General features: G+C 37.6%; 1 protein-coding gene across 1 annotated transcript in view; it reads left to right on the top strand.

Annotated features, from left to right (window-relative positions):
* Nucleotides 1-255: 255 nt before the first annotated feature.
* LOC107559484 (myelin transcription factor 1-like) overlaps nt 256-13,571 on the top strand; it is a 90,446-nt gene continuing 77,130 nt past the window's right edge. Inside the window, exons 1-2 of the mRNA XM_016243329.1 lie at nt 256-283; nt 2,189-2,290. Coding sequence (XP_016098815.1) covers nt 2,200-2,290 — 91 coding nt within the window. The 5' untranslated portion in view covers nt 256-283; nt 2,189-2,199. The remainder of the gene's footprint in view (nt 284-2,188; nt 2,291-13,571) is intronic.

Raw genomic sequence — 13,571 nt, 5'->3', positions numbered from 1 at the left:
CCCCTCAGTGTTTGCATAGGGAAATCACAGCAAGGCTTTTACTTTGTCCCAGAACTTCACAGTTTTAACAGACAACAACAGATGGCATGCTACAAGTGAAGGTGAGAGTTTATATTGGTTGAGTGTTACTTGATTGTTGTTTGAGATTTTTATCAGTTGCTTTTGATTAGAAATGGCTGTTAAACAGTTTAATGGTGGATACCCAAAAGCAGCAAGGCTTTTACTTTGTCCCAGAACTTCACAGTTTTAACAGACAACAACAGATGGCATGCTACAAGTGAAGGTGAGAGTTTATATTGGTTGAGTGTTACTTGATTGTTGTTTGAGATTTTTATCATCTGAGTTGCTTTTGATTAGAAATGGCTGTTAAACAGTTTAATGGTGGATACCCAAAAGTAAGCAAGAGTCAGAAAGTCTGCACTGTATGTTTAGACTTAAACAGATCTTTAACGTGCCTTTAGCCTAGCCTTTTCCACACAGCTGCTCCTTGCTTTTGCTCGTTTGATTTTTCTTGTTAAAACCACAGTATTTGACAATAGTAAAGAAGCTGTTTAAAGAGAATCACAAGACATGCAGCTGTAATGGGCAGTGCTGAACTGAGCCTCTGTGTGTCAGTGCTGCCTGAGGCGCTGGGCTGCTGCAGCTAAAGTCACTTTGAACTTTCTGAAGTTACATACTTTTCACTTTCAACTACCCAATGACACCATAGTTATGTCTGGGACAAAGACGTTGAACTTGTTTGGCAGGGTTTATTTACTGATACTTGGTTTGACCTGATCTGGACTGATCTGGAAAAGATTTTGAAAACATGTATTTTCAACGTCTTTCTTGCATACGAGGGTGTTTAATTCCATATCTCTTTAATCTGAATTGGAGTACAAATACAGACCATAAACACCCTGAGATCTAATGCAACTTGAATAATAGACCAGTACAGAAGTTTAGATTATAAGGTAAGGTATGAGATCTGTGGTTCCTCTTTGCTTAACTTATCACAGTGCGCTGTTAAGTAAAGTTTACACACTATAAACTTAGATATTTGGTACTTGCTTGAGGACTGGGGTACTATACATTATTAGGGGAAGTACGCTCAGAGCCTCAGGCTATATTTTCTTTTTTTTATGCCTCTTCATCCGTCTAAAAGGATGGCATTGTGACTTTTTTTTCTATTCTTCTTCTACGCTTCTGTACCAACAAAACCACCCAGACAGCGTTATTATTTTTTCAAAAGCAGAACTTCTTCTATTTCTGCCGTCACTGTGTGCCGTGGTGCCTCAGTTCTTTATAAACTATTCAGAGTGTCTGAATCGCTTCCGAGTTGATGATAAAAGTAAGGCTTGTGCTCAATGCATCATTATCAGACCATCTCATAAGGAAGTACATGTGCAAAAACTGCTGTAAAACTTTCAAGCAAGGTAGGTTTTGGATTTTTTTATCTCTACCAGGAAAATTCTACAAACTTTTTAGATAAGTAACAAAACCACCATAGTCTTGTTGAAGCGACAGTAATAAGTTAATGCATTTAAAGTTTTTCAATGCTTCACTCCAAAAATATAATTGTTTTACTTTAAATAAAGTCACAAAAAAACTAAAAATCCATGCCAAAGCAATGTCACCATATTCTGATACAACCGAGGCTTAAAATTTTGTGTTTGTGAGATGTGGCAGCAGGGTGTAAAGGCAGAGACTGCAGGATTAGTAGTGACGTGCCTTCAAAAGATTTTATAAAAATGTTTTTTTGTCCCGGGAAGTGATTGGGAGAATATGTTGTGTTGAAGAGCGTGAGTCATGATAGTCCAGGTGGAGATAAACAGAACAAAGAGAGGAAGAGAATGTGTGCTGATGCATGCTGGGGAGGAAAGATCCATTCACAGCAAGTGGTGAGAAAATATTAGTTGAAAACCCTGTGCTTTGACTTGACGTGAAGCGAAAGATAAGAGGAAAAGAAGATTGAGTATCTATAGGAAACTTGCAGTACAGTACACACAAAGGTCAATTTATTTGTTTGAAGGCACAACAGCAGTGGTCAGATGAGAGGCCTTGAGTGGGCTTTGATCCAGCAATCTTCTTTACAGCACTGAGATGCCTACTTCTCTCAAATCCCCCAATAAACACCAAACACACACATCACTCCCACTTCAGGTTGTTTTGAAAAATGAGTAACCTATTGTCTCTTGTCTTTCTGTAGAGTGACCAGTGATGCATGCAGAGGCCAATCAGACTCAAAGAGCAGACGGTCAAACCAAAGAGCTGAGCACTTTTATGGAAGACACTGAGGTATCAGAGAAAGGTAAAACTCTCCTAGTTATTCATTTTTGAGTAATGTTTGATGAAAATTAAATTGTATTTATTTATTGATTCATTGATTTAAACAATTTCATTCTTGAGAAGTGGGACAAAACAGGGTGCAAAATTGAAAAAATAAAACCTTGTACTCAGACAAATGAAACTACATTTATGTATCTTATATGTACTAAGCTACTGAGCTATGCTTTGATACAACCTCCCAACTTTTCTCTTTTTTAACAAAATGTGCTTTTTTTTTTACCTTGGACTGTGTAATATAATTTCAGCTTTTATCTTTGCAGCATTCAAGATGTTTTTAACATTTCAAAACACAACATAGATTTGGTATAATAATGAGAAAATTAAATTGAAGGTGATAATTGTGCTAAATACATTCTATTATTAATCCCTCATGACATTTAAAATTGAAAATATTTTTATTTTTAAACCTAATAGCAGTTACCCTGGCTGGACCTGTTTTGTCCCATGTCTCAAAAATGACTGAATAGACACTTTTTCAAAAGTTTGGGGTAAGCAATTTTTTATAATTAATAATACAAATGCTTTTATTCAGCAAGAAGCTTTCAATTGATCAAACGTGACAGTAAAGACATTTATACTGTTACAAAATATTTCTATTTCAAATGTTGTTCTTTTGAGCTTTCTATTCAATGAAGAATTCTGAAAAAAAGTGCCATGTTTTCCACAAATTATTAAGCAGCACAACTTTGCTCATAATAAGAAATGTGTCTTGAGCAGCAAATCAGCATATTAGAATGATTTCTGAAGGATCATGTGACACTGAAGACTGGAGTAATGATGCTAAAAATGCAGCTTTGCCATCACAGAAATAAATTAAATTTTAAAATATATTCAAAAAGAAACAGTTATTGTAATTTTTTTTTTACAAATCTTACAAACCCCAAACGTTTAAATTGTTGTGTATCTTTAAAGTAGGCTACTTAGAATTTGTCACACAAGGTACTAAATATGTTTAATTTTTATGTTGATTCTATGTTCTCATTTTCTTATTTTGATTTTGGGAAGAAATATAGACATTCCTTGATAGTTTTCATGAGATTCATGCATTTAGTTATAAATTAATGCAATTATTATTATTACAGTTATTTTCAAAGAAACTGATGATTGTTTGAGTTTTCCTTTTTCTGCCTTTTTGTGCTGTATATCACACACGTTGGTAAAATTGTATCAGGGCAGTTTCTTTCAATGACAAACCTCACCATAACAGTATATGTTTGTATGAGAAAATACATTTTCCTTGCAACTGCTCCCACTTGGCATTTATGAATTAGATTTTCCACATGAAGAAACCGCCGTGTATGGCCTTTAGTGAGATGGTGGACTGATTTGCACAACAGTTTCACAGGACCCCATAAAACATATCAATTTAGAGATGCACTTTAAAGCACAGACCATTAATTACAAAGAAGAGGAGTGAATAATTCATTATGCTTAGGTCGCTACAGGAGCAGCCTTAGGTTGGAATTGTACTGATGGACAAAAAGCCTGGAAGAGAAGCTTTTAGCAAATGTTTCAGTCATTGCTGAGGAGAAGAACGTGTGCAGAATAGAGCCTATTGGACATGTATGGGGGAAAATCTCAGTTGAGTCATTGTTGTCTACTCTTGAGTGCTCTGTTTTCAATGGGAGCATATCAGTGCCATTAAAAAAAAAAGGCTGCTGAGGTGCTGTTTGTAAAGGCATGTAGTACTTACTCTGCTGAGTGCTCTCAAAATAAAGATGCAGAATAGACCTCCATTTTCACTGCATGTTTGCAACAGAGTTTAGACCTTCATGATGGATACAAAACTCTTCAGTATATCAATGAAGCCTTGAGTTTACACATCCTACCCTAGAGTCAGATAGATAGGTGGATGGATGAACTGATAGATAGATGGATGGATGGATGGATGGATGGATGGATGGATATACACTATAGTCGAATAGATGGATGGATGGATGAATAGATGGATAGATAGATAGATAGATAGATAGATAGATAGATAGATAGATAGATAGATAGATAGATAGATATTCATTCAGCTGGATAGATGGATGGATATAAAGGCAGATGGATGGATAATAGGTAATCGGATGGATGGATGAATGGATGGATGAATAATTGGATGGATGGATAGATAGATAGTCGAATGGTATGAGGATAGATGGATGGATGGATGGATGGATTAGCAATATGCACACACATTTCTAAATGCTCACTGACTGATCTTTTTAATTCACACACACATTTATTCTCTCAGCTAAAGTGCAGACATTTCTCTGAATAACGCACATATTTACACAACGATTTGTGTGTTATCCTCTCACATCCATGTGCACACATTTACAATGTAGATTACAAAGCCAGAACATTCTCTATCTCCCTTTCTCACTCTGTCTATCAGTCTCTCTCTTGTATGAGTCTGAGTAATTGTCATTTGAATTGTAATCAGTAAGAAATTGCATATTGGATATTTCATATGGAATCAATGAGTATTATGAATGAGTACTGTCATTCGATCTGTGCTGGTCACGCAGATTGCTTTTCAGATTGCACACAAATTCAGAGACATTATGCAGTGACCTCACCACCTCTTTTGGAAGTAGAAACACAAAGCCAGTTTAACAGCTTTTATGCTTTTGTATTTTATATTAATCAGATCATCACATAAAATCTCTCTGCTCTTGTTCTCACAGTCTGACGTTGTGAGTTTCTTTGTCCACCAGATGGCAGCATTGCAAAGTCATCGGCACCTCATATCTTAACAGAACACTAATTTTGGCCCTGTGTCTGTGAAGAGTAGTTTCCAGTTCTTGTCTTGTGCAGTTTAAGTGCTGTTGTTGGTTTTTCTCCTCTCCCACTAAGGTTAATGTACGATGGTGTATAGCAGTACTACCTCCTTGTACTGAAGAATATTAACATGCCTTAAAGCCTTAAAACCAACAGGCACACATATTTTGCGGGGATGTCTTTGGAACAGCATGTCATCGGGAAAGCATTGTGTTGCTTTTTAAACATCATATTACATATACAAACTTTTTAAAGGAAGAGTTCACCCAAAAATTCTGTCATCATTTACTCTCATTTGAACCTCATGTCTTCCCAAACCTGTATGACTTAATTTCTTCCACAGAACACAAAAGGAGATGCTAGACAGCAAACAAGTCTGTTTTGAATGGTAATTAATGCATTTTTGCAACATTATTTTTCCATTCTGTATTTCAAAACAAAGACATTACATACAAATAAGGAGATGACCCAAACATAAAACACTTGATCATTTACTCACCCTGATGTTGTTTCAGATTTCTATGACTTTCCCTTTAATTTCCAAAACAAATAAAAATCTAAAGTTTCACTTTATTTTACAGTGTCTGTATTACATATCTTAAATGTGCTTGCCATAGTAATAATAGTAAGTTAGGCAAAGTTACAAGCAACCAACTCTAAACCAAACCCAAAATTCTAACCCTAACTTTACATTAATATTACTCAGTACTTTGTTGTATAATTGCACTGTAACAAGGACACATTTTAATAAAGTGTAAACAAATCCAACATGTCTGTATACACAGTATACCTAAAATGAATGGCAAAAATAGACAAAAAATACTAAGATGACCAATGGACTCCATCGAGATTCTGAAGTGTGCATCTAATGTCATTCTTTCATCTGTCAGGAAACATAGTCTCTAAAAATAATGAAAATGCTCACATTGTTCAAATAGCATCAGAATAGTCTTCTTTAGTCCATTATATGTTACCATAAGATGACAAAAATTTTATTCAAAAACGTTTTTAGAGAAAAATCGTCTCGCCACCATTACCAACTGAAGTGACCTTCCTACAAACTTTAACTGTGTGTACATCAGTGTAGAATTGTGCACCGTGTTGACAGCTAACTCATTAAGGTCTAAATGAAAGTGATGAGATGTGATTTTAGACCGCATCTGGAACAAATGGGCCACGCGTTCCCTGTTCAGTCTGGCCAATTTCGGGGGCCCGTACCAACCCACAGCCCCCCCTCCACCTGACGACAGCATCCGTTGGGCCGGCACACACACAGGTTTAGATCTGATATTTATTTCATCGGGTTTGTGTACGCAGTTGGTCTGATATGAATGTGATTCCACGCTTTGATGCAGAGACAGATTGTAAAGTGTGATTTTATTAAATCCTTCATTAGGATTCATCAGTGAGATTGGATCAGAAAAAGGTCACTGTGCAAATTCGGCCCACTCACCCCCCAACGGCACCCCTCTCTCTCGCCCTCCCTCTCGTTTGCCTTTGCTCTCTCATTTCTCTCTCATTTGCTCTAGTTGGAGGGGGGGATGGGGGTTGGCTGCCGCTACTGAAACGAATTTGCTGTGAAAATGGGGAAAAATGAGCATTATGGGCTGGCGGAGGAATACAAGATGAAAGTGACATTATCTCCCCCTCCACGTCTCCTCCCTCTCTTCTCTTTCCCCTCCTCCCCCTCTCCTTCCCTGTTTCCGTTCTCCGGCGCCTTGGCAGGACGATGGTGCAACAAAACACACAGGTTTAGATCTGATATTTATTTCATCGGTTTTGTGTACGCAGTTGGTCTGATATGAATGTGATTCCACGCTTTGATGCAGAGACAGATTGTAAAGTGTGATTTTATTAAATCCTTCATTAGGATTCATCAGTGAGATTGGATCAGAAAAAGGTCACTGTGCAAATTCGGCCCACTCACCCCCCAACGGCACCCCTCTCTCTCGCCCTCCCTCTCGTTTGCCTTTGCTCTCTCATTTCTCTCTCATTTGCTCTAGTTGGAGGGGGGGATGGGGGTTGGCTGCCACTACTGAAACGAATTTGCTGTGAAAATGGGGAAAAATGAGCATTATGGGCTGGCGGAGGAATACAAGATGAAAGTGACATTATCTCCCCCTCCACGTCTCCTCCCTCTCTTCTCTTTCCCCTCCTCCCCCTCTCCTTCCCTGTTTCCGTTCTCCGGCGCCTTTGCAGGACGATGGTGCAACAAATCATTTGTACTCTCTCATTTGGGTCTACAAGCCACGATGGCGCTTACTGCTCATGGAGCAGATGACTTTCAGAGTGGGGGGAGTAAAGGGGGAATGGCTATTTTCTGGCACATGAAAACATCAGCTGGAGTTGGAGCTGAAATTGAGGGGGAAATTGCTCATGCCATATGTCATCTTTCGCTGAGGGCTTTTTTTCCATTGGGTGCATGTTATGCATGCGTCTGCACGCGAGGCAGTTTGCTTGGTGTTAATTGTTGTCATTAAAGGGTAATGTGTGCCCTAATGGGAACACCAGTTTATCTATATCTGTAGACCTGCTGGAGTTTAGTGTACTTTAAGGCTTAAGCAACAGAAAATCGCTGATTATGTGCTCTTTCTTCACATTTACTGAATCAGAGGCTTCAGTTATTTTTGTAAGCATAGGCTGTGGGACCATATTCCTTCCTACTTTCACAGGCGGCAGAAAAAAAATAAAATATCAATATTACTTTTGCTGTGTTGATCCTGTTCTGACACTCAATCTAACCCGGATCAGATGCATGTACAGTATGTTAGACTGCCTCTGCTTTCTCTTTATCGATTGGCTAGTAAAGTCATTTTACTCAAACGATAAAGTCATGTGGGATGCGGTTTAGGGATGCTGTTTTAAGCATGTCATGTTGTCTGCTGCTTTACAGTAAATGCTTGCACTCTTTAAAGACAGGTGTATTATGATTGGCTGTCAATGTTTTTATCATTCATCAGCTGCAAAAAAATAATAAATCTGAAAGTGATTTTGTTCCTCCATGTCATTATTGTTGTAGTTGTGGTGTGGACTTTGCTATTCTTACAGAATTAAAACAGCTATTAAAACTTTACAGTCATAGTTATCATTATGGTTAATATTCATGGTCTGAACAGGCCTTGAAATGGGAGGGGGAGGTTATTATTTCTCAGATTCAAATGCATTATTTATGCATTTATCGTTCTAGTTGTAGTGCTGAATTTACCAGCAGTTAAAAAATGTTATTTTATATAAGTTATTTGGCCCTCCATACAGCTCTCAGTCACTCTGCTCCAGTGAAATCATAAAAATAAAATGCAAACAATGCACCATTGTGCACACTTTTAACTGGTTCTTTAAAAAAAATGACAGACAGGCAAGATCTGAGCCACAATATCTCATATTCAGTGAGTCCGAGCCTCTTCACTTTTGGTTTAAGGTGAAGTTTGGTATAAGCCTTTGCAACAAAAGAAGTGTGAGTGTATAATCTCTGATGAGTCTTTGAATGTCTACTTTCTATTTTCCCAGAACCCCCTTCTTCTCTCCCCATACAGACACAATTATCCCACCACACTGGCTGTATTACCACTTGTGCCTGAACTGATCATCCAGACCCTATGAATGACATTACAGAGAGGGATTATCACCACACACACACACACACATACTGTATACACGTACAGACATTGCTTGAATAGTCTGCTGTAGTACTCAAATAGAAATACACCTGACCACTCATGCGTGATTCATCTGTTACACTCAAGCACATGCAACGTAGACATATGCGATCGCATGAGCTCACATGTACGGATCATTCACACACTGTCTCACTGCCTTGCCCTGGAAAGCATGCATCGACACATGCGTACACTGTGAGTGTGAAATAAGAATCATGCCCTAAAGCAGACTTCTGCACTCTCAATGACGGTTCCAAAGGGATCTCCGTCTGTGAGATTCAGATGCAATATTTATTGTCAAATGAGATGGCTGTTATTAAAAACCATGTTTGTTTGAAATGTGTGTGTGTACACAGGTACACGTGCACAAATAAATGTCCATATTTATGTTTTACATTCTCTGTGTTGTCCTCTCTTACACACAAATTAGTTTTCTATTACAAACATACTCATTTATGGAGGCATGTTTCCACCTCAGAGTAAAAAAGGTAATTGTGAGGTAATGTTTAAAATAAGAAATTAAGTCACATTGTGAGATATAAAGTCACAGTTATGATTTTTTTATATCTAATTCTTATGATAATTCTATTCTATCATTTTAATAATTAATCATTATATTATTATAAATAGATATATGTACATATATTATAAATATAACATGTATTGATTATTACACAATTTTGATTTTACTCCACTTTATTACAGCTTAATTTCATTGTGTATAAGATTACGTAATGCATTTGTATTAGGACAGCAATTTTTTATTTTTTTGCAATAACTGGATGGATGGATTTTTAGCTCCCAGCTTACTTTGTGAAGGACTGAATTGAGAGAGAAATCAAGTGTTGTTTTATGAATATTTTGAGTAAAGGCAAAGACCTGATAGTGTTTACTGTTCAGTTATGTTGGACATATAGAAGAGTTTCTGTTGCTGAAGTTTTTGTGGTTACCAATGCACTGAAGAGTACATAGAGGCTGTGGTTAGACTGAAGGATGGTTATACGATGATTGTGGTGTTTCTGGCTTCATTCATTAAACATATATTTGATAATGTCAGTGCAGTGACATGGCAAAAAAAAAATTAAAGTCTTAAAGTGCCCCTATATGCCATTTCCAGTAATGCCATTCATGCAGTGTGTAATGTAGCTGTATGTGAATGTAAACGATCTGCAAAGTTGTAAAGCTGAAAGTGCACGATAAATAAAGTTATTGTCTCCCAAAATAAAGAATCGACTCTGAACAGCTGAAACGACTCATTAGTAATTCAAATCCAACTTCCGTGACAGCTACAGGTTACGGGATAATCCATTTGCATAATGCGCGCCTATGTTCTACATTGGCCGGCCGCGAACATCTTGACCCCGCTCAAAAAAACGTCATTCTACTGACGACTGCTTCTCTAATCTTGGGGAGTTCAACATGGGATTCACAAAATGCTTGCTGTTGAAAGATGGATCAGTATCCTGTTTATTTGGACCAGCTGCTCCACTGAATTACAACCTGTAAGTATGATAATTAATAGATGTTTATATTTTCTAAAGAGCGTTCAAAATACAGAACTATTGAAATAGGCGTATTGTTTCCGAAACGCGCTATACGCCGTAGACCAATCACAACAGACTAGGCCATCTGACCATTCAGAGCAGGCTCACGGAAAATAGGGGTTTAGAGAGACTGAATCTTTGAACTGCTTCAAAAGAATCGTTTGAGAATCGCTGGAAAATTAGGTGATATTAAATGCATAATTTGAGAAAACGAAAGCGTTTTTTGACCTTGCACGCATGTAATCCTATTGTAGGAGACTCCCAAAACAATATCAGGAACCGTAACAATTCCATAATAGGGGCACTTTAAGAAAATGAGTAAAATCAAAAAAGTATTTAATTTTGTTAATTTTACTTAATTAGGCAATTTTTTACTTTATCGAGTGAAATGATATTCAAGTAAATATGTAGGCCGTGACTTGATTATATTCATCTGGAATTAACTGGATTGTGGGCGTGGCAAACAAAAATGCACCAGTGTAGTTGGCTGTGGTCTTTATATGACAGGTGGTTGGAGGGGAGGAGTTAAAATAAGAGGGCTTGATGATGTCAGTGAAAAGGTAGGTTGTTTTGTTTTGATGAATGATAAAAAAAAATAATAATAATTGCAGTAATGTATGCCAATGCTTTGTTCACAATAACACCAAGAATGTATTTTTAAAAAAGGAAGTGGGGTTGATTTTGTTTTCATATAGACTTAAAAGTCTTTGACAATAGAACTGAGGAGCCCAATTCTACTTTCTCAAACTTCGAGAGCTTCACTTGCAGTGAAAACTTTTTTATTAAAAACCAGTTTGGCAAAGCCCAGATATGGCTGTAAACCATTTTGCCTCTCGCTTTCAACAAACTGGAAATGAATAAAAACTGCTGATGGTCCATGTTCTTTAAGTTCCACTTCAGTTCAGCTAGTTTAGAAGATTTATCTAAACTAAATTAAAAAATTTAAATATACCAGTATATATTTTCTAAACATTTACTGTAATGAATTCAGGAAATTTCTAATAATAGCTTGGCTGTTTTAAAATTTCTATGAACCCATACGTGTTGTCATGTCTTCATCTTCCACCCATTCTTAGTTTGGCGGCTAAGCAGTACTGCACCGTTTCTGCTGTGTGGAACATGGCATGTCTTTATAGTCTAAGCGCCTCAGTCTTATCTGCTGATTATAGGGTTGTGCAGCTCTGAGGACTGATGGTTGAATGTTTAAGGTTTAAAAGGATAAATTGAAGGCTGCAAGGTGTGAAAGAACTGTGAGCTTTCGTTTTCTGCATCTTTGGACACAGATAATGGACTGAAAGGCAGAATCTGAAAGGTGAAGCAGAATGGATATATACTTGCTGAAGAGAAAAGTAAATAGCTGAAGTTTTACATGTATCTGCCTATTCCACTCAACATCTACTCTAATTTCTTTCCTTTCCCTTTTCATTCATTTTCTCTCAGCTGTTTTTGAAAAGATACACTGGATGTGTGGGCGAAAAAACATGCAATTCAAATACACTCTGAAGTGCAGCAACAGTAAAGCAAAAATTATACTAATCAACTTTGCAGAGCAAAAAATGAATCCCAGTACTATAGTACCAATGCAGTGGTCCACACATTAACGACTATTGAATAAATTGTCAAGTTGACCACATCAGATAACCCCATGGTAAGTCCTGTTGCTTTCACAGCGACCTACTTCGAAAACTCATTCTTGACCTTTCAGTCCTGGCTCCCGATAGAGGCCAGATGCCCCAACTAAGGGGTCCAGCACTAAGATTATCTCCCTATAATTAACTCACAAAGATGAAAGGAAAGAACACACTGTTTTGTCTATCTGCCGATATACATGTAGACCTGTGTGTTTTGTCGAAGGCTAGAGTAGGGTTTGTATGTATGTGTTAAAGGGGTGGTTCACTGTTTTTTTTCTAGGCTTTATTGTGTTTATGGGGTGCAGTCTAACATGTGTTAATGCTTTGTTTAAAAAAACAAACACATTATTTTTCACATAATTTACCTTTACTATTTAATATACGGTTTTATGCTGATTAAAGCTTTAATACAGTACAGCAACTGCACGCGCATCCATGTTTAATGATAGCTATGTGAAAATAAGTATATAAATGGAACAGTTCATTATTGGAGCTGAGCTGAATGAGAGAGAGAGCGAGAGAGAGAGAGAGAGAGAGATGCAGAGCAGGGGAACGCAAGGAACAATATTAAGAACAGCTGCTTTAGAACATTGATTTTTAAACTTGTGAATCCATTAGAATCGTTAGAAGACAGAATCGCTATTCATATGTGAATAGATTTTTACGTGCACCTCTAGCTTTCTATTCCTCAGTCTTCTCTAAAGCAGCGCAGCATGGCCTCGCTCCCTTTGCTGCCTTTTCCCGAGGGAGGGGTTTATCTGTGTTTGTTACATCACGAAACCGGGAAGTAACTTGTTGTAGTCCCTACCAGCTGTTTTTGTAGGCATTAAACTGCCAGAATTTTAAAAGACGATATCTCCGTTTGCATTGAACTTTCAGCTTTGTAACTTTGCAGATATTGTTTATGCTCAAACAGCAACATTACACACTAACTAACGTTAAAAAAGTGAAATCGCAATCAACCACCCCTTTAATGGTAGCTCACTTGTGTAAGTCTTTTTACCTTCCTAAGTCTCTTAAAAGTACTATGCTAAAAGCCCCTTGGAGCTCCTGGATGATCACATGCTAACAACCCATTCAAGAGTTTGCCCTCAATGCACATTTCACCTACTCCTTCCTATCACATGTGTGTTGTGTACGTGTAACACGGTCCATTATGTTATGATACTGCAGTTATACAGTATGTCGTGCATGTCATTTTGTGAGCCGCACAGCGTGTTTTGTGCTACGGTGCTGCTTCCAATGGGCTCTTGAGAGTAAACAAAGTGCTTCACTTCACATGGTACGCATTATATGGCGTCGCATGGAGCGCACGTTTACTTTGCATTGTAATCATAATCAAACTCCACTTACATATCTTTATCTGTTCTCTTCCGTCCTCTTTCGCCCAGGGAACATTTTCTGTATTAACTGTCTGGATCACATGGGTTTGATGGAATTTGAATACATGTACCATATGCAACACCCTATTAAACACCCTTGGGATGCAATGGACTCAAAATCACCCAAATCAGTGCCTGATCTCAATGATGCTCTTGGGCCAATGATCTTGGGTCAGAAGAGGGTTAATGACTAAAATAATGGAAACATTTTGTTTGAAACATGTAAATGTGCTCTTTGTATTCTTGCTGGTTTCATATGGT

The sequence above is a fragment of the Sinocyclocheilus grahami genome, unplaced genomic scaffold (assembly GCF_001515645.1).
Source record: "Sinocyclocheilus grahami isolate Dianchi unplaced genomic scaffold, SAMN03320097.WGS_v1.1 scaffold687.1, whole genome shotgun sequence".
Classification (NCBI taxonomy): Eukaryota; Metazoa; Chordata; class Actinopteri; order Cypriniformes; family Cyprinidae; genus Sinocyclocheilus; species Sinocyclocheilus grahami.
The sequence above is the reverse complement of the archived record's forward strand: the minus strand, read 5'-3'. Positions and strand labels throughout refer to the sequence as shown.